At 38.7% G+C, this 26,958-nt stretch overlaps 1 protein-coding gene across 3 annotated transcripts in view; it reads right to left on the reverse strand.

Moving 5' to 3' along the window:
* LOC103623158 (connector enhancer of kinase suppressor of ras 2) overlaps nt 1–26,958 on the reverse strand; it is a 175,396-nt gene that overhangs the window by 29,241 nt on the left and 119,197 nt on the right. For all 3 annotated transcript variants that reach the window (XM_017742525.1, XM_017742531.1, XM_017742535.1), the window contains exons 11-18: nt 25,782–25,915; nt 25,011–25,216; nt 21,189–21,275; nt 19,743–19,996; nt 10,543–10,577; nt 4,646–4,694; nt 1,790–1,838; nt 533–708 (exon numbers count right to left, since the gene is read on the reverse strand). In XM_017742525.1, the coding sequence (XP_017598014.1) occupies nt 533–708; nt 1,790–1,838; nt 4,646–4,694; nt 10,543–10,577; nt 19,743–19,996; nt 21,189–21,275; nt 25,011–25,216; nt 25,782–25,915 (990 nt within the window). The remainder of the gene's footprint in view (nt 1–532; nt 709–1,789; nt 1,839–4,645; nt 4,695–10,542; nt 10,578–19,742; nt 19,997–21,188; nt 21,276–25,010; nt 25,217–25,781; nt 25,916–26,958) is intronic.

The raw sequence follows: 26,958 nt of genomic DNA on the forward strand, positions 1-26,958 counted from the left end.
TACATTTATGCAGATTGCACCAGCATAGGCCCAGTGGTTTTCAGGAAAATTACACCAAGAGCAGCATTTTACACATGAAAAACTGCAAACTCCAGACTAATTCTGCAAAAAACAAGAGGAACATCGATATGAAAATAACTTTTAGATAAAGAGATTTACAAATTCAGATTTTCACATCTGCTGCACATAACGCTTAACTAACCCAAATGGTTACACTTTACACATCCCCCCCCCCAAGTCAAACTGGGGAGAGCTGAGTGTTAGTCCAAATAAATCTGTGGAAAAGGATTAACTACATACATATTCACTTCTTAAAGACTACCATGAACATCTGCTGTTTTATTAGGCTTGAACATGGACTTGGAGACTTTAAAAAATAATTTCAATTGAAATATTTCCAGCCAGAGTGCCCCAGACTTGGCAATTAAAGTGGCAGTTCATCCGACCACACAGTAGAAAGACTTTACTAGTAAAACGAATTATAAAGCTTAAGGTTTCATTTTTGTCTTCTCCAAGCATGGTGTGTACTTACATTCTGGTTTGTGTACCAGTACAAGGAGGAATCCTTCAGAATGAACCAGTACTTTTTCCATTTCTGGGTGAAATATCCCTTGGCATCCTTTTTCTTCCAGAGCCAGCCTTCGCAGTCCCCATGGCCCAGGTCCTTGCAGGAAATGCGCCTCCTGCTCACGCTGGAGAGGGAACTCCCTGGGAAAACCACGGGGGTGACACAGACACCCAGTGAGAGGGGGGAAACTGCTCCATTTAAACACACCACTGATTTTTAATTCAAAACCCTCCAAGCCAAATCCTCTCCAGATTCGGAACGAACAATTTCCAAACTCAACAGTGCCCTGCAATTTTGGTTTCAGCGTGAGCACAAAATGAGAAGGGTCTGGTTTATGCAATGCTTTATTTAATCTCTAGAGGGTTCATTCCTCTTAGGGCTGCATTTTTTTCTGATTAAGATCAGCAGCATCATTCCAAAGCAAAAATGTATTTATTTAGCCTCAGTCAGGAACTCAGAATATGACACAATCTGTGCACAGATGAAAACACTACATTTTTCCATATATCTTCCTTTTAGCAGCAGAAACCCTGTCAAATTATGGGAATTTTTAAACCAAATTTTTATAAGCAATAAAAAAGAAAGATTGTTCACTTCCATAACAATGCACATGCTTACATGATTTTTATCCTGAAGTGAACAACAATCTTTTAACTTTACAGCATCCTGTTAAAGGCACCAGGTATAGGGGTTTTTTTCTTGGTGTTATTTCAATGAATCCTAATTGAAAGGCTTAAAAATTTAGAGTGCCTTGTAAATATTAATAAAATCACGTTTTTAATAAATATGGTATCATTTCTTTTCCTGAAAATAAACTCTGTGGGAAATTTCCTTAACATATCAGACATTTTCTTTTCTGTGAAAAATCAAGTTTATGATGCTACAGGAATTACATTTGTCCTAAAGCTGTGAAGCAGGGAAGAAATTTAGAGAACATAAAACACCAGCCTTTGCTCTGCGGTGTTCCACAAGCAAGTTCTCATCAATTTGCTCATAGATACTGCCTGCCTTCTTCCTAAGGAAGAGGAAATTTTACCACTCACCCAAGCAATATTATACCTACAACACATTTATTTTGGTATTTTAATTTGGTATTTTCCTTTGTTGTTTACCATCGAATTCAGAAATATTTGAATTCAGTTGAACTATTGATACTGATCACTTATTATCAGAGAAGGAGCCTCATTTTCTAGTTTCAAAACGTTAACTGAAAGAAGTTACCTTTTGACCATTTTCTGCTTTTTACCCTGAGGGAAGCGTAATGGAATGACTGTAAGGAAAAAAAATAAATCAATTATGAAACACCAGTGAAGGTAACAGCAGTAACATGGTAAGAGCTTTCATTCACTCCCATCTCCAGGGTTATCACAGCAGCAGTTATCACAGGATCTCCCTTCTGTCATTTTTCTCTTACTACTGCCATCCACATCATAAAGAAAACAACACTCTTCTAGATCTGCAAACTGAAATCCCGTTTTACAAAAATCTTAATTTAAATTGCTATGAAACCATGAAGGATCCTTTGCATGAATAGCTGTGCAGTAGCTTGAAAACTAAAGATATAAACTCCCGTGAATGAGCTAATAAAATGACAGGTATTTGAAGTTTGTTGTATCAATGAAATAATTATACAAATATGCATTCAAAAAGAAATATCGACCACAAACATTATATGCAAAATCCTGTGCTCAATGACATGTTGAAGTCACATTCTTCCTACCTTAGAAACAAGTTTTTTGGGTTGGTGGTTGACATAATAAGTCTCAGGAGAAAAAAAAATGCTTTCTTTCTTTTGTGGCAGCACTAGAAAATTGCTACAGATTCTGAAAAAAAAACCCTAAAAGCATCTCTTTATTTAAACCTTAAAACAGGGATGGTACTCAAAAACTGGTAAGGATTTGCCTCCAATATATAAATGCTTAAGAACTCTAGAAAACAAACAGGTGATAATAAGACTCCAGCTCCAGAGAGACAAAGTTTTGTTTTAAATGAAAGTGGCAGAGGGAGGAGTGGGTTTGGACATGCACAGCCCTGTTTATAACCCTCTTGTGATTTAGGCACTTGATGTCGTGGAAGGTTTTGTGGGGACTGCAGGGATCAGCAGTCCCTGACTCCCGAGGGAGCTGGCTCAGAGAGCACCAGCTCTCTGTGCTCTCCTGACCTCAGCCTGTTCTCCCAGCCAGCCCCAGGACAGGAATGTCCCACAGAAAAGTGGCAATTCCGGCAGGGATAGCTCAGGGAGTGTGTGTGCAGCGTGTCACTGACACAGCACATCTCCCCCATTTAACATCATCTCTGCAAACGTGTCTCTTTGTTCTGAGCACGGGAGAAGACAAAGATTGATGCTCCTGTGCTGGAGGAAATGTAGCAAAATACAGAAATGAAACAGCAAAAGTCTGAGAGAAAGTCTCAAATGTGCACAGCAACACTGGGGGTTTTTGTTGATGTATTGCAAATCACAGCAGCAATATTGATCATCCCTGTTGTGTCAACTGGAGTTCTGTGGTGGCTGGGGCTGAAACAATCTGCTCAATGTTCCTCTTTCCAGAGAAATGCATTAGGGCAAAGCAGGTGTGCTCCTGAAAAAGACATCACCAAATTTTTCCCCAACTGAGGCTAGAGAAACGTAGTGATGGAATAAAACCTTATCATGAAATGTGGTTAAGTTTAAAGAACTGCGTGACAAATGAAACATCTTGAGGAGATACTCACCAGAAACTGCTATGCATGATTTAATATAATAGTTTTAAAAATAATAAAAAAAACAAGCACGACAAATCAGGGAGAGCTGAAAATATCTTTCTGAAATGAAAAATATCTTTCTTCTAAAAAGCGAAGTTAATTATTCTTACTGTTCTGTTTATGCACACATAGAATGCATTCAAAACAAGGAAACCAGAAAGTGAAAGGTTTGCAATACCTTGGGAATCAGTAGTTAATTAGCAGTGCTAACGTAAAAATTCAAGCTCCATATTCTGAGAGATAAAAGAACCACTATAATATAATTAACTTGGTGGCAAACACTGTAAGAAAACAGTCAGAACTCACAACTCCAAATGACTCAGAGTTGCTATGGGAGACAGACAGATGATGGGAGGACTCACTGGGGCTGTCAGCACTTCAATTCTTATCTCAAAACCACAACACAAGGCCAGAGTGAGAGAATGCACACCCTGCCACCCCCACCCAAAAACCAGCACAGTGGAAATTAAAAAAATGTGCTAGAATTGAATGGATGCTACATGAAAGTAAATGAAGGAGATCTCAGTGTAACCAGTGGGTAGGAGAAGTGCTGTCACGGAAACACCAAATGGAAAGCAAAATGGGTTGCTTGTATCTCCACTGGCTCAAACCTCAGGAATTTTTAGGGTAAACTACTTAGAACTGAGTCATTACAGCCACAGAAAGGTTTGGGTTTGGAGGGACCTTAAAGCTCATCCCATTCCAGCACCTGCCTGGGGCAGGGACATCTTCCATAGACCAGCTTGCTCCAAGCCCTGTCCAACCTAATCAGTGTAAAAAGTGCTAAGTCAGAATGAAGAACGGACATTCTACAAATGAAGGTTCTGTTGTTTGTCCTTTGTATCAAATAATTGCAAAATGCTGAAGAATAGAACAACGTGCAGCTATTTCCATTGAAAATGGAGCGCCTTGAAGTTGGTACCACAAAAATATCTGAAAATCCTAATCCCCAATCTCCCTATCATTGTATTGGTACTATTTAAATATTCTAAGAGTTTTAAAACTTTTCTTTACCTTCAGGGTAAGCCTCCCTCCAGATGTGCCTTCCAGCCTAACGAGGTGTGTGATTCTCCTCCCCAAAAGAGCACATACCTCAGAACACACACCATGGTTCCTAAACTTAATTAAAACTACTGCAGACACACTGGCCTGGTGTGGTTGCAGCAGCCAATTTCCTCAACATCGAAATTATCCCTGGATTTTTGTTTTCAGCCCTTTCACAGCACAGACAAATGTCAAGATCTGGGATATCTTAAGCATCTTTAAAAAATACGGCAGTGAATTGAGCAGTTGAGGAGCTTTTTGCTTATTTAAAGCACATTTATAAATCATTACCTTCCTCATGGATGTGTTTCCTGGATGGTCAATGGCAGAACTTGCATATCTAAGACAGAGAGAAGAAAGATGTCAAATAACCAGAGGAAAAAAACCCCAACTGATTACATAGTTACATACACACACTCTGTGCATTTCTAAATATATCCCCAGCATCCTGCAGCACAAAGTTCTATAACATTTTGCTGCAGGATGCTACAGATACCAAAAATTTGACACTTTAAGATGCAAAAATACTATCTCTGATATATGTGAGTTCTCTAAAGACTGGAGAACAAAGCAGGGCAGCAGCACCAGAGGCCTTTCCTCATACAGTGCAAACAGGATTGGCCATGATGGAAATAGGACACTGAATCAGGGTCAGATTTGTCTGATCTGGCACAGAAATTCTTAAACACACAATTCCCCTCATGCTCTCAAAGTGAGGAAAAGGAGAATCCTTAAAACTGTGGATGTTTTTGTAAATGTCATATAAACAGAAACGGAATGCAGATTTGGGAAAGTGGTTGAGGGGAAAAATGAAAAAGGAATAAAAGGATTGTGGAAATTTTCAATATGTTGCCAAATTCTGTTGGTCATAATAACAACAGTTGTTTTAAGTCAGCAAGGCAGGAAGTTGCATTTTCTCATTTGAAGATTTCCATTGTTAGGAGGAATCAAATTTACCAGCAGAAACAACTTCTGTATTGTGGGTTAGAAATCAGTCCTGAGGCAAAGGAAATTTCCAGGCTGCAGTGAAGGGATGGAACACATAACATTGAAATTAAATTCATAAAAGTTAATAGGCAAGACTACGACGTGCTGAGCTGTCTGTAGGTGACATGGATTGAAAGAAACAATGAAAACCAAACAAGTTCAGCTTCAGACCTTTGGGAAGGGAGTGGAGAGATGCCCAAAGTGCTGCAAGGCTGACTGTGCCACTGATGCCCCATTTCTGCCTGTCCCTGACAGTGCCATCAATGCTGTCCAGTCCTTCTGGGCACTTTCCCCCTGATTTCGGGGTGTTCTTTTTAATCCCATCAGGAAAGCATCACTTTTGATGCTTCCACCCTCTCTCTCAGTCAATATACCACCTGAACTGTGCAGCTGTGGTGGTATCTAAAAAGTCCTTAGTCAAGTTTTATTTGCCTCTGTGCAACCAGAGTAATGGGTCTCCTTGCAGTAATCACAGACTCTCAGCAGCAGAAATGCTGTAAAGTGAGGGAAGCAGTCTGGAATTAGTTATGGGAGCAGTCTGCTCCAGGGTTTTGAAACCCTGGCCAGGGAATCAGGTCAGGAATAGTTGTTCTAGTGTGCAACAAGTGTAATTTTTTCACTTGGCAACAGTTTTCAACAGTCTGCAGGAGGTTTGTTTTGTTTGTTAAAAGATTTTATGTTCATCAAATACCCATCCCCAAATCTAATTAATCTGGAAGTATTCAGATGTGCAGACCACAGAAGAAGGAAATACTGATATTTTCTTCTCCCTAGACCAGTAAATTTTCTGTATGAAAGCAGCAGAATTAATTAATTTAGACACAGAGGAACCCCAGTATGTTGCGTGTTCTGGTTGAAATACTCTGTATCATATTTGGTTGAGTTATTCCTCAGCTTTGTTTTCAGGAAAGCTGTTGTTACAGAAGCAGAAGGGAAAAGAAGAGGGAAGATGTGCAGTAATACAGGTTAAAGACACCTGGACTAATATTTCTCAAATCAATTAAAACAGTTGATCTACTAAATACTTGTTCATGTACAATTGTGCTTTTGAAACAAACTGCAGGATCTAAAAAGATTATACCAATTAAAACAAACAGAAAACAAGAATCAAATCAAACAATTATTTCAGTATGTTTGCAGAAACCTTCCTTGCATAAATAATATCATGTAGAAAAGGCAAAACATTAAGAAAATAACTGCAGAAATTTAAATTATGTTTACAGGCTCATTCTAAAATACTTATTCTACCCTACAATTTCCTCGAATGGATTTCTGAGCTAGTCCTGTTTGGCAGAAACCTGAAGGACTTTAGCAATGTCTATTGTGACTTTGGACATGCTCTGCCTATTCGGGGGGCATATATTTAATTTCTGTGGATAAGAAGGTCTCCTTTTTACCCGTTTTTTCAGAACTTGGACTAATACACACATGTAGCATTTTGGATTTCTCTACCTGGTCACAGGAACCCATTTTTAATCACCTTACCTGGTCTATGATTTACATTTAGATTAGTAGAACTTTCGTCTCTTATGTAACATATTCCTGTCACAACAAGTAAATTCTCACTGCAGATTAATTATTGAGTATTTTGTAGTGAGGTTTGAAATCCCTCCTCATCTCCACGCTGGCTCAGGGATGGCTCCGGTCTCTGCCCTGGGCTATTGATGCTTTGAGCAACTCAGGTGCACCTGTAAAGCTCTGCAGCCTCTGCAGTACGGGTGCATCTGAACATGCAATGTTGACAGCAAAATGTCAAGGCTGAAAGTTATTTTTAAAGTTTTCATCTCTTCTTATCTCTCCAGCATTAACCACAGCTAAAAAAAAGTAATTCCCAAAGCACACCGCCGTGACTGTGATTAAAATAATCTTTAAGCATAATTTACAAAGACAAAATGTGTTATGAGAAAGACCCTGAGCAGCGTTTTCGCACAAAAACTAAGCAAATATTCAGAAAAAGTGTTTATTCAAGTAGCAGCTGTGCCACGTGTGAATGATGCCGTTTTTCTGCCTCTCCCCCCTTGCAGGCCTGGCTGCTGAGTGAAGCAGAGGTCTGCACCCAGGTCTCCACCGGGATGTCACGGTTACAAGACACACCCGTGGCCAGAATCCACAGGTATTAAGGTTCCTATTACTGGAAAAAACTTCTCCTAAAGTGAAATGAAGATCAAAGCCCACAGAGAGCCCTGCTAAGCAGAGTCAGGTGTTTGTCTGCAGGAAAGCTGCAGCAGTGATTCCACACTGGGCGCCTGTTACCTCCTCCTCATCCATGAAACAACCCCCAACGGGGCAAAGGCTCCTGGCAAACAGGGGAACAAATCAGCTGCTGCTGCAGGAACAGGCAGCTCAGCTTGCCTTCCTAAAACCTCAGTGCACCCACACATCCAGGGATTCCACCTCCAGCTGCAGGCTGCACCTTCCTAAATCACGACTCCTGCTCAGGAGTGAGGTCCCAGCTTGCAGCCACAGGAACTGTGCAGAGAGCTCAGATTTGTCTGTCAGCCAGGGCAGGTTTGTGTGTGACTGGGCAGTGCCCTACGCCGAGGGGTGCTGTGAAAGTCCTGCCCTGGGAGCAGAGCTGGGCCGGGTATGAGGTGTTCAGGTGCCAAGAGTTTGGAAGAACCCAGAGCTGTAAGGCAGAGATCCCTGACCTCTGCTCTGCTCCAGGCTGTAACAGAGCTGCCAGGCTTGCTCTATATTGCACTCATCAAATGAGTTAAAAAAGCTCCGTGTTCCCAGTGACATCCTGCAGGCTCATAGCTCTCACAAAGCTGCTGGAGCTTCCAGCACATCTTCCCTGCAGCCTGTGGGGTGCTCCACTACATGCAAGAAACAACTTCCCACTCTTTGGCTTTTCAAGAACAAAGGATGCAATAAGATCCCAGAAACTCTATGGGTCCCTGTACAGTTAAAATCACAGAATCCCAGGATGGTTCGGGTTGGAAGAGACATTAAACATCATCCAGTGCCACCCCCTGCCATGGGCAGGGACACCTTCTACCATCCCAGGTTGCTCCAAGCTCCATCCAACCTGGCCTTGGACACTTCCAGGGATGGGGCAGCCACAGCTTCTCTGGGCACCCTGTGCCAGGGCCTCCCCACCCTCCCAGGGAAGAATTTCTTTCACATGTTGGACCTAGATTTCCCCTCTTTCAGTTCTTGAAGATAATGGTGTTTCACACAAATAAGTCTATCTATCTACACTGTTTGTCTTGTGGTTCCCAAAGCCTAACTCTAGGGGGTAAATATCTGAAAAATGATTTTTATTTTAGTTTAAGCTGTTTAGATCACTTTAAAAAGGGGTATTAAGAAGGTGATATAATTCTGCCTCTTGAAATATTTTTCAACACATTGAAAAGATATAATACGGTCATGTTTTGGGCCTGAAATCTAAAATATGTGGGAGAAGGATTCTTCTACAAAAGAATATAAAAGCATAGCCTTCTGCTATGAAAGTTTGCCAAAATTTCATCAAGTCATATGTCCCTGGAAAGTATCTCTTGGCAAATGCCCTGTCCTGTCCACCAGGGATGTTCCATCTGGATTGCAATGTCCCTGCCAAACGGAGCATGTGCAACCCACTCGGAAAGATCAGGCACCCTTCGCTCTGGGGAGAACAAAATTGCTTGGAAGAACAAAACTCTGCAGCTCTTCCTTGTGGCTGCACGAAAATGTGGGTGTGGAGAAGGAAATGAAAAGGGGTGAGACATGACTGTTTCTGGGAAGGATGTGGGTTTTTTTTCTTACACAGCAAGTCAGGCAGGAAGCACCTGAGGGAAGGCACAGCCAGACTAAAAATAAGGAGAAACAAACGTGGGAGAAGAAGAGGACAAGAGAACCTGTGAAAGAGTTGAAAGACTAAATGAAAACAGTCAGATTTACAGAAAACAGGAGGTTTTCAAAACTCAGGTGTAAGAGGTAAAGGCAAAAGGTGAAATGCAGTTGTTACTTCAAAGAGAGCAAGAAAAACCTGCTTTCCCCACAGGCAACCCTGGAAAGAATGGACGCTGTGAAGTGGAATGAAATATTAAGATTAAAATATTAATACATTTAACCTCCTGTAAAAGCAAACCCCAACACTTAGCTGAGGTGATGAACTACTGCCATGGTGGCACTGGAGACACAGGACTGTCTGATGTCAGATGAGGTGGAATTTCACCTGTAGCTCACCTTAATCTCTGAAAACAGTGCTGCTGCATTTGGTTAAATGCCATTTTAACCACGCACAGCACGCCCAGGGAAACACCAGCAAATTGTCACCACTACAATGCCTTTCAACTGCATTGAGATGTTTAAAACGCAAAGAGGTAAAAATGGTGACAACCCTGAAAAATCAAGCATGAGGTGGCTTTTATTTGGTGGTGAACAGCTGATAGTGTTGTACCTCAGATTTTAGCTGTAACTCAGTGGTGTTTATAGCACTGAAGGAAATCATCAGCAGCTGTAAGTCCTTTAGATTGGTCAAAGTACTCTAAATCTAATTAATTATTCAGCTTCTTAAATAGGTTTGGGCCATATACAGGATGAAAAAATGTAAAAAAGAATAATTATCATGGATTACAATTAAACTTAATCAGAATATATGATGAATCAAAGTAGCTGTTACTTCAAACGTTCTTTTACTGTGACTTTTGGATGCAACATGAATATGAAGATACTTAATCAGATAAATAGCAAAGAAATGAAAGACAAAAAATGCTGTTTTCTTCATTAGAAAAAATTGATTCAATTCAGACCTAAAGGCCAAACTGAAGACCCCGTTCTTAGTATTTCTCCAATACAAACCACAAATATAAGCAGTAATTTTGTACACACTGAATTGGGTGTAGATGTTCATTGAAACATTCTGCCTGTTTGTCACAAAAATCATGTTAGACACACATCAGATTTTTCATCCTCAGAGTGAGTCTGAAATATGGAATTTCAAAAGTAAAAAAATGGGTTGGATGATGTAAGAATATGATTTTTCCCCATAGCTAATATTTTATAAACTTTTATCTGAAGAGTTTTTTAAACCTTTGTAATCTCTATTTATGTTTGATGTTAGCAAATAAACATTTAGTAAAAGATATTGATGCTGATATCTCTAAACCTAAAAATTTATTCTCCAAAAACTGCAACTAAGTTTCTAAAAGTAAAGAAATAAGTTTAATTCACAGATATACTGTGTATACATTTAAGTATAGAATAGCAGAAGTAATTACCTTTCAGTATCTCCACTGACTGTATCCCCTGCTCTCTGCAGAAGAAAAATAAAGAGCATTAAGCAAACTAAAGACCAGACTTCCTTGGTGCTCTCAGCACAGTGAAACAAGCAACAGAGGTAAACCGCAGTCATTCTGCAACTCAAAGCAAAGGAAATGGAACACTTATTTCAATTTCTAGCTAAGAGTTATTTTAAAATGAAGATCATGCTTAAAACAACTTCCATCTGCACTTAGCAACTAATTTCAGATGCTGTGCAATTGTGATCAAAGCTCTTTAAAAGAAGGGAGCTAAAATTTGTTAGAATGTTTGCAAAAGTGTTAATATTTGACAGGGAGTTTAAACACAAAGAACAATTATTGCAACACAGAATACAGAACTTCAGAAGGACAAACTGTCATCAAAACTTTCTTTGATGGCATTCTTACCATTTTCAATGACCTGAATAACCACGCTGGTTATTCCTCTGAGGTTTGGAAATGAACCTGTCTTCTTGGAGTAAGTAGCAGCTGATTCAGGGTTAAAAATAAAATCTTCTGACAGTTTAAGTTACTTTAAAACAAGTTTTATGATGGGGAATTTTTTCCCACAGATAGAAATTGAAATTTACAAAAACTGAAATTACAAAAAAACCCCCCAAATAGGTTGTAAAATTAATGTGTATTTGTTTATAAATGCAGAAATCTGCACTTGCAAAATCTTTGACTATGACTTTCTGGATAACCAAATAGGAAACTGATAATTTTAGTAAGTGCAATGTTTGTGTTTCAATGCCACTGCTTGAGGCTTGCAGCAGATGTTTAATCACAGATAATATTTAATCAGAGATGAGTTCAGAGCACAGCTACAAACCTGAAATGGGAGAGACAGGAAATTTGCTGGGGCTGCTGCACCCCAGGGCTCTGCACAGGTACTGTAGCTCTGCAGCAGGGTTTCTAAGGCAGCTCTAAAATGTTCAGGGGACAAACACATTTTGCCACCTCCTTCTTCAAGAAGTCTCCCTTGCCACTGGGGAACCCAGTGCAGAACCAGTTATCTGCTTTTAGTGTGCTTCAGCTAAACTATTCCAGCAAATGTGAGCAGCAAAGAAGGCCCCACTCAAATAAAAGACCTTATCTGATGAAAAGTAATGAAATGGTGCCCTTACACTAAAAGCAGGGAGTTCTCTGACATTCCTTGTTGAAACCAGGCAAAGGCAGGAGCTCCCCACTGAGTGATTGAGTACACAAAACCGTAACAAGCTTTCCTGAGAGCCATAAATGCCTCAATTCTCCTCAGAGTATGCTGAAATGTAGCCTAGAGAACTTAAAATAAATGGAAATACCCTGTAGAAATAGATTTTCTCGAAGCAGACTGGCAGCGTTAACAGCACATAGCTAAAGCAAAATATCTGCTTGAGAGATGTTGTTTTGGTGCTAAAAATGCACTGCTAAATACAAATGAACCAGTCTGAGCATCCCTGGAAAATACTGGGGACAGCCCAGGAAAATATTGTGTGGCCAAGCGAGCAAAAGAACTTTGACAGCAGCACTACTGGTGCTACTGTTATAAAAATAGAGTCTATTCCTACCAGAAGGCTCAAAGCTTTCCTTCTCTTATCCCTCTGACTTCTAAGGTTTCTAATTTTAGCAACTAAAAGTGGGACTACTAATTCAGTCAGTGTTTCCCATTCTATTTCTTAATTTTCTTTTCTGAAAATGCTCCCAAAGTAAAAGCAAAGTGTTTCCAAGTCAGGGTTTATCACTCTCTCCCAAAGGGGACCCATCCCATGCTCCCTTCCCTGACAAAGCTGAAATAAACCTCCCTCACCCTGCTCTGGCTGCTCTTTGCAGCACCTGGATTACAAATTTTCACTGCTGTAGGAACTCAGTTATTTATTTCCTCCCAAGAAAATGCACAAACCCCACCTCTATCACACGCTGGATTGTGGTTTCCAGATTTCTTTTGATCAGATATGTATTTCATAAGCAATTATAAGTGTGATGTGAACTTGCATATATTAGGCTGAAAAAAGTCTTACTAGAGAGAAATTTGCTTCTGATAATAAACCACATTTTTCTAGACGTCAGTCTTTCAACACCATGAATTTTTCTGCATTACCAAGCACTAATTTCCAAAGATATTGAATAATGTAATCTAATTAACTGAAGCATAGTCTGTAGCAGGGAAATTTAAAAAAGCTCTGTAACAGTGTGAAAAAGAAAAATATGATTTAACCATTGAACAGCTCTTAGATTATTGTAACTGATTATTAGTTCACTCACTGCAATTTAGAAAAGAGCAAAGAAGAATATCTATATAAATACAGAGAGGGAGAAAAAATTGTTGATATTAGTCCTTGAAACATAAAACCCATAATTACTACTTTTTAAGTTTTTATCAATAATTAATTTATTAAAAGAAAAATCTCAGCTCCTGACCAGCTCATCACTAACACAGAGATTATTACCAGTATTTAAGTGTGAACATTCAGGATTACTACAGACCTTTGTCACGTATTTATCACCTTTTATTTGACTGATTTTCTCCCCAAAGAAGCCCTCTTGGGAGTACAATCTTGTTGCCAGCTTGAAATGTCAACCTTTATAAAGGATTTCTGATACTATACATAGAAAACCCCACACTCTGACATTTCTATAAATGTCTACCTGTAGCTAAAATTAATTTCCTTGTGTCATTGTAATTACCTGCCCATACAATACTGACAACGACTTACATGTAGAAGGCTCCTGCCTGCATTTTCAGCAACCTTTTATATAATATTTTTTTTGAGTAGTTGCTTCTTAGCAGTTTGTGACATTTGAAAAAAAAAAAAAAAGAAAGAAATTGCCTTTTCCTAGTTCCCAAACTAAAACTTTACTTCATCTTACTACAAGGCCACTTTCATGAGTAGCAGACATGTGGGAGGCTCAGGAGGCACAAGTCTTGTCATGCTGTCAGAGACTATAAAGCACAAATTCTGTGAAATTCAGGTCACTGGCACCTATCTGCCTTCTATAGTCAGCTCCAGGGATTCCCATGGATCTGCTTCTGCCTTTCACGAGTGGAGATGAAAGGACCAAAAGGTCTCTGTGGTCCCACCAGCAGATCTGAGGTTCCTCTCCCAAAGGAAATCCTGTAGCAAGTCCCATTTACCTGAAACTTCTATAAATAACTTATAACAAAAAAATTTGTTCCTTTGAATCAGAATTTCTTCTCCTAAGTAATCACATAAACCACTGAGACCAGAAGAACCCTGAGCTGCACAGATCATGTGAAAATATTCAACACTCATTATTTACTTGTTGTTTCCTAAAGCAAGAGACAGGAATAGTCAGTAATGAGATTAGAATAGTTTCATATTGTGTGTTACCAATCTCAAAGGGCAAATTCAATATAATCATTCCAGCTAGATATATCATTTATTCAGATGCAGATTCAAAAGATTCATTCCATCTACATATATCATTTATTCAGAAGCAAAGATTCAAAAGATTCTTTGTTGTACTGTTCTTCCATTCTTCTATACTCAGATACTGAATTATTATTAATAAAAATAAAAAAAAGAAATTTCTTCTTCTGCTTCCTTAACTCACACATCCATTACCCTGAAGATTCCTTTATATCAGGTCTATTCAAAATCAGTCAAACAGTGGCCTTGTTACGAGGGGCTTTACTCATCTCTCTGCCTCAGAGAGCTGATGCTTCACCCACTGAATCTACTTTCACAATTATCATGCTGAGCCAAAAATAAAAGCAGCCCTTGAGGTTTTCATTCCGCTCACCCTCGTTGAGGGGAGAGCTAACAGACAGGAAATCACCTAATGTAATCTACATTTGTGTACGGTTTGAGGTACTCAAATTTGTGCTGAAGAAAACAAGAGGGCAGGTGAGAAAATTCACTGAAGGCAGAGGGAAGGGATCCACTTGGAATTTGTAATTATGGGGTGATGATGAGCATTGTCAGCACAGGGTGGGGAACAGGGGAGGCAGCAAAGGGTGAGGCCAGGAAAAACACTCAACTCCTTGCCCTACCTTTTCCTCACTTTCCCCATTCCCGTGGGAACAGGTTACCTGTGGCCCTGCCCAGTCCAGGGCTGACCTTTCTGCCATGAAATGCTTCTGTCCTCCAAAACCCTGTCTGTGTTCTCCTGCTGGGGAAGGGGAAAGGACAGGGAGCAAGGCTGAGCCATGAGTGGAGAGAAGAAATCAGAGGTGTCTCCAAAGTGTTTCAGCCGGATTCCTTACACACTGATCCTTTCAGCAGCAGGACATGGTATTTGTGTGGTAAGGGAGAGATTTCTATTTGGTGCATCTTCTGGAGGATAAATATTGCAATTATCATAGCAATAATATCAGTTGCAGCTAATATTTATTAACAGATGGCTGTTAAATTTGGCTTTAGGCTATATATAGATATAAACCATTTTTTTGGTAGCCCAGCAAAAGAATAAAAAAGGAGGCATAAATTCATTTGCTAAAATAACACAATACAGTACAACTTAGTTGTGTTGTGGTTCTCTGGAGTCAGAGGACACCAGAATGTTTTACAAATGGCAATTTACCCATGAAGTCACAGCAGGTTAATGAATGCTTCGTTTGCTGACTTGCATTGGTAGTTTGTAGTGGTTTGTTTGAAGACTGCAGAATATCAGCATTTAAATATGCTCTAATAGAGCAAAATTACTTATGAAAACACTGCATATGTTTGTATAAAGACAGCCTCATATTTGCTTTGTGCAAAGTGTCCTGATATAACTACAAACACAAGGAATTCTAGGCCAAGCAGGCAGCCTAAACTTTTGGAAGCTGCAAGAATGAGCAGCCTGTCTTGGGGCTGAATTGCTGAAGGAGTTACCACAGGCCAGTGCAAATACATCCATCCTAACCAGGCTGCTCCAAGCAAAATCCCAGCCCCTCTCCTGAGGTTCTGCAAAGGGCTGGTTCTTACAGAAATCAGGGACAACCAGAGTTCTGGGGTAACACTGGCTTAGTCTTTATTTTTTGTGGATCCAAGTCAGTTATGAAGTTCTTGATTACTGAATGAATGTGGAGACCTAAAGACTGATGACATTATAGCTTAAAAGAACCTTCCTTAATATTTTATTTCCCTTATACTGTAAAATACCTTTTAAAAATACCTTTTCCCCCCTTTGAGCTGTTTATAGATTCATGAAGAGTGTAGTTTAGAGAATCAGGTCTGAGCAGAACTCGAAAGAAATACATTATTGGACATTGCTACTCAAGGATCCATCTTCAAGTATGGGCTAGATACTTGTCAGCTCAAGCCTTCGTGTGCACAGTCGCAATGAAAAATAGTATTATTTTACAATCAGTACAACTGGGCAGGCTCATTTTGAAGCTACAGAAGCCAGAAATACTTCTACTGGCTTCTCTGAGCAGGCAGAACCCACACAATCTTCCTCAGAGTGATTTCTCAGCATAACTGCAAGGTAGGGGAAGAAGGTTTTTCCATATTACAGATACTTAAATAAAAAGCAAAGGTGGAATTTATTCAGCAATTCAGAAAGGAAATAAAACTCTGAAGAAAGTAATGCTCATCCCTGACAGCACAGTTTTGTTTCTTTCTGCAAGAGCAGGAAGGAATAAATAAAACATGAGCACTTTTCCTGCAAAATTGGCAATAAAAGCTCCTCCTTCAGTCAGTGGAGCTGAATATGTGTGATTCTCCCAGACTGCCTTAATTATTATCCTTATCACAGCAGCACTCAGACTGCCGATCACCCCAAAAAAGCATCTGGAACATCTGGCACATCCCAGCATGCACCCATTACACAACACCCAGAGTTACATTGGTTTTGCACAGGTTTTAATTCTCAGCATGTGCTGTTAAACTTTATATCGTTTGTCAAGCTGCCTCTGCAGCTCCAGGAACAGTTAAAGAGCATTTCCTTCGCCCTGCGCCAAAGGGATGAGTTACCAGCTTCCTGGGATCAGCAAGAAGGGAATAAAAAGCAAGTTAAGCAAGTGCTGAGTAACAATGGCTGACCCTAAAGTACCATCTTGCTTCAAATTCTCTTTAAAATAAAAAGTGACTCCTGGCACTCTCAACGAATACCCTAAAGCAGCCATTATTCCTGTTTTACTGTGAAGGGAACATTGAAATGAAAGAATTGATCTTAAAACTCATTCAAATTAAGTCTTTTCTACACAATGAATTCTAATTCACCAAAAAAAAAAAAAAAAATAGAAATTCAAATCTGTTCTCCAGTTTCTTAATATATGATACTACAAAGCAAAATATCCAATTACTTTGTAGATAATAGGCCCAGAACATTTATCACCAAGTAAAACGAGATGAGAGATCATTATCCAATTGGAAATTTAATGTGGTAACCAGCAAATTGAGTTTCAGAGCTTCAGAAAGTCGTGCAAGTCTGAGGCAATAAAACCACAGAGTTGAATGCTGTGTGGATTTCCAGACTGGATCTGGAATGAGAACTTCAATATTCTCTTTTTAAATGGAAGCTGGTTGCCACAGTGCAAAATGGACCTGAGCAGCAGCAAATACAGAGTTTGCTATAACTTTTTGTAAAATCCTGAAGATTTTTCAAGACTTTTTGTGTTTTGTTTTATGGTCAGAAATGCAAAACGAACACTTTCCTGGGTACATCTGGTCTACTGAGCTGGAGTCCTGTGGGATAAGTTAATTTTCTTCAGAATGAGTTCTGGTAATACAAAATAAAAACATTCAGGTTTTAACTCTATCCTTGTAAGGCCATATTTGGGCTCAACCCGGTAAATGATGTCACTTCAGAAGTGAAGTATTAGTAAACATAGAAAGCCATGTTCCAAGAGATACTCTATTAATTAATAATTATTTATAACAGCCTTGCTAATTGTAATTGACTCTTGCTTAGGTTCTGTGATATTGCATATCAATTAAATTAGAGTTATAAATATATCCTGGAAGGGGGCAGTGTTTCTTGACAGGAATATTTTACTGCAACATGGCTTCATGCATCATTTTATATCCTGGGCATGCTGCCAATATTGCATTACCTAAATATCCATTTTATATAGGAACTCTGCATCCTCCCAGCAACTTATGAAATCAGGCTAATTGTTTAATTTTAGGTTCCAAATCAACATTCCTTCCAAAGCATTAATCTAGTGGTGAATCTCTGCAATTACCAATTTTGCAAAACTTCTTACGTCTGGTAATTTAAACTCCTGTTAAGTAAGTGCCTTTTTGTATTTTTCTGCCACATATTTATGTAAGTGCTTAGAAAATTAAGCATTGGCTAAATGATGCTCGATTCCTCCTTCCATCAAGCCATACTTGTTTGATTACAAAGCATTATCACCTTCCCTTCACTAAAGATGATGAAAATCCTATTTGTCATCTCCATTTCCCAAAGCATTTCTCTGGGCTGAAATTTTGATCTATATCCAGAAGTTGCACTGGGCGTGTGTTAAGAGGAGAGGATTTCATGGAAATGTGATTCCAACAGTTCTGCACTTTTGCCTTCCATTGAAAAACACAGAGCAAAAGTAAGAAGAGAAGCTAAACCAGTTTTGTCAAATTTTCTAATACAAATGTAGCAAAAGCTGTTTTAAGGTGATTTAATTAGGTAAGGTTTAGAGGCATCTTGTTTTGATTAACCTTTGCCTTGGAGAATGGATTCTTGAGAGGATAAAATCTCATTATCCAAAAGAAGTTTATATATTAAAATGCCTATGAAAATCCTGGTAACACCTTTAGATATTAAGGAAATGAGCTAACCTACTTAAATTTATATCTAAGAACACAACAACTCTGTTACTTTTCTCTTCCTTTTTGCTATCAAGCTGCCATGAAATGTTCCTTGATATTTAACATTTTTGTTCTGGGTAGCTCTCTTTCAAGATAAACATGCCCATTTTTTTGCTTGGCTTTTCAGAATTCTTTCAGTATTCCAAGTGGAAAGACGTTAATGTGAATGATTCTGTGCTGGCAAGAACCCACAAAATCTGTGTCAGCAACTCTGTGTATTTGTCGACTCAGTTCCTCTTGTATATTTATAAGGCAGTTGACAAAGTGCCTCAGATATTCGGATTCCTGTGATTATCTCCTGAAGGACTGCAAAGGTCTCTTTTAATGCTGCTCAAAAAATTTATGGTGATAAAAGAATTAATACCACTCTGTCAGTCCATGAATAATCATTTTACCTGTGCCCTCCTTTGTAATCACTGCACATTAAACAGTTTGTGAACAGGGACTGCACTGACTTTTAGGGTAGACCAACAACTCCAGGTAAAGTTGTCTCTTCCCAGGATAACTCCTCTTTTCCAGTTTCCTGCTTTTCCTTCAGACCCTTTAGAGCTGACATATTGTGTCATTCGGGTACTTAAAAATATTTATTATCATACAATATCATACTGCTAATTTATCACATCAATTAATTGCATGATGGTATGGAAATCATGCAAGGAAATATAACTTCAGTCCTGAAATCGAGGGTGGAATTTGCATCTTACCCTAAATGACCTATTTCCCTCCCATCAGAACTCAGGTGAGCCAACAGATCATCAACAGACTTCCAAAAACTGTCTGAAAGCATCTGATTCATCTGCCAAGTTATGAAATATTGTTGAGGTTGTTGCAGAGTTGTATAGTAATTTTCTCATTCATCCCAATAAATTGCCTGCTGCTTTTCTCTCTGGGTTTGAAATCCTTTGCTTTGGCTTTGTGATACTCAAAACTTCTGTCAGAGAGATTTAAATCCACAATTAAAATAAATAAATTTAAATAAACAGTAACTCCATTAAACCCATCTGGTTTTACAAGACACAGTAATCAAAGTGGAAATACAAAAGCTTATAAATTATTGTTTAATAAACCATTACCGGAGGCTGAGTGCAGGATCCTTATGAACCTTCAAAGATAATTCAGTCAAATTAAACTAAACTCAGTGAGACTGAGTAATTAAGAGCACTATTTTATTAAAGCATCTGACAGCAAATGATTCTTGCCTTGTCTTTTCCTGTTCTGTCCTGACTTTTATGAGAAAGTTGTCGTGATACTGACACTGAAAAACAGACTCTTAGGACAAAGTTGTCACGACACCACCACTGAGCAACCTTTCTTGGGCTAAAAACCACAGCATTAAAACATGGAGTAGAAGACTGTGCCTTTATGCCTGGATCAATGCAAAGAGGAGAACATTTGAGTGTTTCCCACGTGGTTCATGCAGGGAGGTGTTTGTGAGGCACTCACATGATAAAGTGGAACTGTGTTGTTCTCTGCCAGGGAGAAGTTAAGCACGTCCTGCTGCCCGGGCTCCAGCCTGACGTTCATGGTGGAGGCCAGCACGGAGGGGCTGAGAGGGTAGCTGGGGTTCCCTGGGAGTTTGCCCTTTTTCCTGGACCTCCGGCCCGTGTCCCGCTTGTTGTCCTTCTGTGTCAGAGGCTCCTCCTGGATCACCAGGATCTTGTCGTCGCTCAGGTACCGCAGGAGTGAATTCTCAGAGTCAGTGGTTGGAGGGGAAAAGAGGCAAAAAGAAACATTAGGAAGAGGAAACAAGCAGAGAACCATTTTGGCTGGCCAGAGACCATCACTTGGTCCTGTTACACTGGAAAGAGTCGTGTGAATATCCAGGGAATTGTGAGGGCTCTCCCTGCACTCCGTCCCACGTTTACTGACACCACCCCCTGCCATGGGAGGTGAAAGGGAGCGGACACAGAAAATATGACTGGATTATATCATGCAGGGAGCATCTCTGGGGCCATTCCAGAGGCCAGGATTGTAATTTCAAGGAACTTGACAAGCTGGAATAATGGTTTTAAGGAGATGTGAAGTGTATTTGGGCACAGTTTCAAAATGGGAGCTGACCAGGCAACAAGTCCGTTACTGTCTGTAACAGTGAAATATGAGCTAAACATACATCAACAGATTTGGGATAAATCAGAAAAGGCTTGTGCCTTAAATGAAATTTATTTTCTCTTGGAATGGAATTTTACTGAAAAAGGTAATTTAAAGTCCTGTATTGATTTTCAAGAATATAATTCATTTTTTGTCACATTTTTAGGAGTCAAGTTGAACTCCTCTCAGCTTCCAGACCATGCTTAAAAGATTCTAAAAAAATAGTATTCAAGAATCTTTAACAATTGGTGTCACAATAAATACAGTTGTATATTTGAAGAATATTCTTTTGAATTATATGATTTCTTTTCACCAGAGGAAATAAAGGAAAAAAGGAACTGTGTAATCACTCCTCTTTCTTGCAAAGTTCATAATTCCCACTGGGATCAATGGAAGTTTAGAACTGCTGGTCTGAACACCGACAGCACAATTGCTGATTCCTGTTCCAAATTTTAATTCATACTGATCAAAATGTTCTCAAAGGATGTTACCTTACATCTGTAACATCACTTATTGTTTTGTAGAGCTGTGAAGATTTAGAACCGGTTGCTTTTAACATGTCTGAGTCTTCTAAGTATTTTTCCCTTGACGTTTATCTTTCTTTGTACTAGAATTAAATTCCTCCTACTAATACAAACTTTTTAATTTCCAGAAATAGAAACACAAAAGCACAGATACACAACAGGCTCTTTTATATCCTCTGTGACACTCAAAAAAAAAAGAGAGATTTTTTCCTGTGATGCTCCTTAAGCAACAAAGCAAAAACATCTTGGAGAACAGCAGAGAAAAAAAAATACTCACCTCTGCTTCCCCTCTTGTACATGTTCTGTTCTTTGGACTCCCCTATCCAGCTGTACTCAGTAGGCATCGAAACTGGCCTCAAATCTCCTGGAAACAAGGCAAGGAAAACCAATATAATTTTTGAAGACTAGGAATGGAAGGCTGTAGAGTCAGAAATGTCTGTAAATTCCAGGTGTGACATGACCCCTCAGAGCAGACCATTATTAGGGCTGTGGCATTCAGGGTCAGTGAAACATCCCAGAGCCTCCTCTTCATCACCCCGACCTCGAGGGAAGCACCACCAACTTTGGTGAAATTCCTTGTAAATGTAAAGCAGATTATAAATTTATTTTTAAACTCTGTTCTGTAAAAATTTGCTCACTCATTAAACTCATGTTGGGAATAAAGTAAGATGCAGTTTTTAAGTGGATGAAAATTCTGTAGGAAAAGTAGAGAGAACATTAATACAGACACAACAACAGAGATCTGTCAGGGAAATGTAAAACCCCTCTGACCTGGGAAACCACACGGCGAATAAGGAGGGGATCTCATTTCAAGGAACATTAATTTCCACTGGCTCAGAAAGAAAACCTGGAGCACAGTTTGGTGACAACAACCATGGCAAAGATGATTCAGCCATTAGGGTTTTAATCAATGGGATTTCATGGCACTGTGGCTGGGAGATCCTGATGTGCCCAAGTCATTCCCGACTCGAGCATCAGGAGAGCAGGGATTGCAGAGCACCAAACCAGGAACACCCTCAGATCTTCTGAAAAGTGGAGGGGTAATATTTGGAGTGCTGAGATTTTCCCATATTACATTTTTGTGCATGCCATGAAATTTAGTATAAATAATCCTATGGAAAAATATGTACTTTCATTGTTTGCCTCACAGCTGAAACTACCTTTAACCACAAATGTATGCTTCAACTCCTAATCCTTAGATGAACATTATCAATTAAGAAAAAACCTTCAATAAATTAAAAAAAGCATAATCAGTAATACAAAAAAGGCTGAGAAACAAGATTTTAAATTTAAAAAAAGGAAAATAGGAAGGCATATAAAAAGTGAAGATCAACATATCCAGACTTAGCAGTTTTTCTGTAAAGAAAGCAAGGTCTGAAGCTCTGAAATGATTTATACACAAGTACAGATACCACAGCACAACAGACATCAAAAATAGAAATTTAAGACAGGAATCACACAAGGCAAATGAACAAGTGATTTTGTAAACTCCTTATTTCACTTCCAAGTCCTTTCCCAATGAAAAGTAACCTATAAATTGTTTTGACATTGCAGCTTGGATATTTTTCTGAGGAGCAAAAAATTGTTGTGTACAAGGAAATCAGAATAAAGCGAAAGAAAAAAATAATTATTATTTATGATGTTTTTGCCTCTAACACATAAACAGAGGAGGTTTGATATTCATTGCCACAAGAGCTCTTTAGACCAGAGCATTTTAGAGTCAGACAAATAATAGAGTATAATGTTAAGTAAAACAAAAAATGCACTGCAGTGTTGTTAAATACAAGATTAATTTTCACAAATAGTTTGAAAAAATGGGCGTTTTAATCGCCTTCTTAGATTTTGCATGTACTGTCAATACTCATCGCCTGCCTGAGTATCCATCCACCTACCAGCTGCACAGGAGACTTATTTCTAATAATGCCTGGAATTCTGGTAAGTCAAGCCTGGAATTTTGGAGCAGAGATTTGTGTCAGCCCAAGCAATAATGAAAGTGGCTGCTCGGCCATGAAAGGCTTCAGAAATTTTATTTTCCTTTCTTTGCCCACGGCTCTGTGGTTCCAGCATCAGTTTATTTGAGCTGGCATAAATCCTGTCTTTTTACTGCAAGACACATTGTCACTTTGGTGATTTATGTCACCTCTCCATCAGAAAGTACAAAACATTCCACTACAGTAGAACGTAATTTTCATGTCTGTTAATCAACAGATTAATTAAATCTGTAGTTTCGAAAATTCTGGTTTAGCAGTCATTTTTGAGAGAAAGGTATATTTTGGAGATTTCAAAATCAAATTCCTTCTGGATTTCAATCAGAATTGTCCATCATAGATAAAAAAAATCTTGTGTACTCCTGGGATTAGGCAGAGAGGCCAATATTTTAAGTCACTGTGCAGCAAGAATTTATGAAAGCAAGCCAAAGGCACCCATCTGGCTCCAATTTTAATCACAGTTGAGATTTCTCTTTATCTTTCATTCTAATTTTGTTTTAAAATGATGTCAGCTCACAAGGAGATAAAGAGTGAACATTACTGGACTTAAGATGGGATCCTATTCTTTAACGTCACAGCTCTTTCAAGCAAAAAGCATATGACTGAGGCAGCTCCTAAAAATATCCTGCCTAAAACAAAGATTTATTAAGATTTCCTACTCTGAAAAGGTTCTGTGTGCACACACACCATCAAGTCCGTCTTACTTGCCATTTTTACCAGAAATCCAGCTGCAGTCAGCAAATTACAACAGCAGGAGGGAAGTTCTGTGTAACTGATAAACACAAGATAAATACCAAGAACAGGAGGCAGAGAAACCGCATTTAAGAGCATTCCTGGTAGCAAACCCCACACCAGACTAAGTGGCAGCAGAATCAGTGACTGCAGAGCTTTAACAGGTTTCTTTTTTTCCCCCACTGTGCTCCCTTTCAGCTGCTGTTGGATTTTCCACTAGGACCACTCTTGGGATTCTCTCCACTGAACTGCAGCAGGATTTCAGTACCTGTGTTCTTCACAGACACGTTTTCCTTTACTATTCTGAGCTTCTGAGAGGTTTTCCCTTTCTTAAATTTCAAAGACAAAAACTTAGGAAGCTGTGGGGGTTTTTTCAACAGAATGAGAGGAAAAAAAAGGTCTCAGAGTAGGTGAATAAAGTACTTACTGATGGCTTGCCATGTATAAATAGATATGTATATATATCTATAAAGATAGCAGGTACCCATAGAGAACACTATGGTCATTTCTTTCTCTGAGGCTCAGAAATAATGTCAGTTTCAAAATCAGGTATAATTACAGTTTTCAAAAGAAATCTCCTCTCTGAAATCTGTAGGCTTTACAAAAGTATCCTACTGCCTTAAAAATAGAGCCACTGAAAATACACAGACAACACACTGCTGTGTTTCAGCAGTATTTTTCTCAAATTCATTAAACACCAAGCAATTCAGTTTAAACAGACAAACAAAAAAAATTATCACTTAATTTTCAACAATACCTTTTATATAGATACATATACTCATATAGGAGCACATGTGATTGTACACCTGTGCACTCAATAGGGATTTATATACACACAAAATTTCTATAGAAAACCAGAGTTAATTATTGTTTTAATAGCATTTTATATATTTAAGCAGTCCCCATCCTAAGATTTTGAAATACAATTCCAGCACTAATGAGTGCATTGTAGGATACTCATGCATTTAATGCAGTGCTGAATTTTGGAGGCCCTTCCATCTTACAGACACTTTCATACCAAAAGTCAGGCCCTGCACTGAAGTTTAACTGCCCAGAACATTGCAAGTGGAATAATCTCCAGGAGTTTGGGAGGGGAAATTGGAAATCAAGATGCTGGCTACCCAAATAATACAAATTCAGTTATCAATTCAACATTTCAGTATGTACTGCTAAAAAACTGTACAAGTGATGTGCTCCTGACCAAGAATGTTAGAGTGTAATTTTTCTAATTATTCCTTCATGTCAACTTTTGTTTAATATTCAGAGCCAACAGGTTCACGGTCTGACAAAGAATGACTGATTTTTGGGAGTGTTGCAGAGTTAACAGCACCCTTTGTAAATGTGGCCAAGTGGAAGAAGGTTGAAGAAATCCAGCCTACCATGAGTGGGGGTTTTTTCCCTTCTCCTCACGCCTGTGGCTCTGCTCCTCTCGTACTCAGGGCCCCCGGGGTGGCCTTCCCCTTCAATCAGGGTGTAGTATTTCCCACTCTCGTGCTCCAGGAAATAGTTTGGAGACTCGGAGCCCTTCATCCCAGACTTCCCAAATTTGCTGATGTCATCACAAGACATTATTCCAATTTCATCCCTAAAAACAGAAGATGATGGAGAAATGAACCATTTAAGGTAAACTTCAAGCGTGCGACTGCCTCTCCCAAACACTACAAATAAAAAGTCTTGCAACTGAAATGCTGCGTGGGAGAACTTTATAAGAGGCAATTCAACAAATGTAAATTAACAAAACCATCATTAGGTTCCACTTGAATTCTAAGATAAACAGATATTCAGAAGTTTTCTAGGATCTGAAGGAGAACATAAAGAACTGTTGTAATGTGAGCAGAAAAGGGTTTGCCTTGGAGAAATGCTCAAGAATAAGATAGAAGTGGACACACAAAAGTAAATAAAACTAATTGATTAAAGACTTCTTTAAATACTTCCTCGATTTAGGACTAAACCCAGGTTTTGCTCAGCTAAGGGAAAGTTAAGTCACTCAAAACAACAATATGATGCTTAATGTATTTTTAGCTCTTAATTTTATTAGTTTTTTAGCTTGATGGAGGGGCTGTTTGTTTTGGTTTTGTTTTACTAATCTAATGAAATTAAAGTGTAAAATTTTATTTTTAAAAACCTCAAATTCCTTGGGACATAAATACCTGGGGCCATAAAGTCCTGACATAGGAGAGAGAATGAAAACATCCTGGAGTGCGGAGTTGTCCATCTTTGAGGACATGCCCATCGTACTCGTAGGGGTTGTAGAGCTGCTTGTGGGGCTGGTTGGAATCACAGGCTGTAAAAACCAAAAAGGCACATGAAGAATAAATTAATGCTTTCTGTGCTCCAAGAAACAACAAAACTGATGGGCATAATTTTAGGAATTTTGACGTCTTTTTTGGATTAGCCATTTTTTTGAATTTCTGAAGTTTCTTCCAAAACGGTGTCTAGTGAAACTCTAGACTTCAAGACTAGTTATGAAAGAAACTAATAAACGACCATTAAATTAATTTAAAAGCCACCTCAAGGGAAAATCTGAGACTCAATCAAAATATGATCCTTAATCAATGCAGAAAATCAATTATATGAGGAGAAAGGACACACTGTATTAAATGTCATTAATACAGAAGTTAATTACAGAGCTCTGGAATATTTGTACTGAATGAAATGATCATGTTGGTTTCAGTGGAAGATTTATTGTTAGCAAGGACAGAACATCTTGATTTTTTAAGAAGGTAGAATTCATTGTCCTTTGGCTTCATAGCCAGGGTGATACAAATACCCATTCCATGGTAAATAGCAAAGAAATGGAAATTAACCTAAGCAGTAAATAAATATCCTCTAAGATTTTTACTTTTTAAACTTTTACATGATGTTAAATGCAATTTTTTGATTCAGATGTCATAGAGAAGCTCAAATCAATGGTCTGCAAGGACTAGAAGGATGATAACCAAATATGCTGTGCAGGATACAGAGATATAAACAAAGAATATTCTTCAACCAAGATCCGGTCTGTGTTGATACTCAAGAAATAGAAAATATTTTTATTTATAAAAATTATGCTTAAATAGATACAACCAGTTTTCTACAGGTGGAAGGAGAACCCAGCAACTTGAAATTTGGATGAAACCTATAAACACCAATATTTTTCTAAACAAGAACTTCCTATCCTCTAGAGGTAAACACAAATTATTTTTATGTAGTTCAGAAAGTAAAAGCACTCCTAAATACCAAAATAAGATGTTTTTTCATAAGAATGTCAGTCTGCAAAGGAGTCCAAATTATATTAGTTCTCTATGCTTATTGTTAAACTAAATAAACTAAATAATAATTCTGGAT

The sequence above is a fragment of the Corvus brachyrhynchos genome, unplaced genomic scaffold (genome assembly GCF_000691975.1).
Source record: "Corvus brachyrhynchos isolate BGI_N302 unplaced genomic scaffold, ASM69197v1 scaffold220, whole genome shotgun sequence".
Lineage (NCBI taxonomy): Eukaryota > Metazoa > Chordata > Aves > Passeriformes > Corvidae > Corvus > Corvus brachyrhynchos.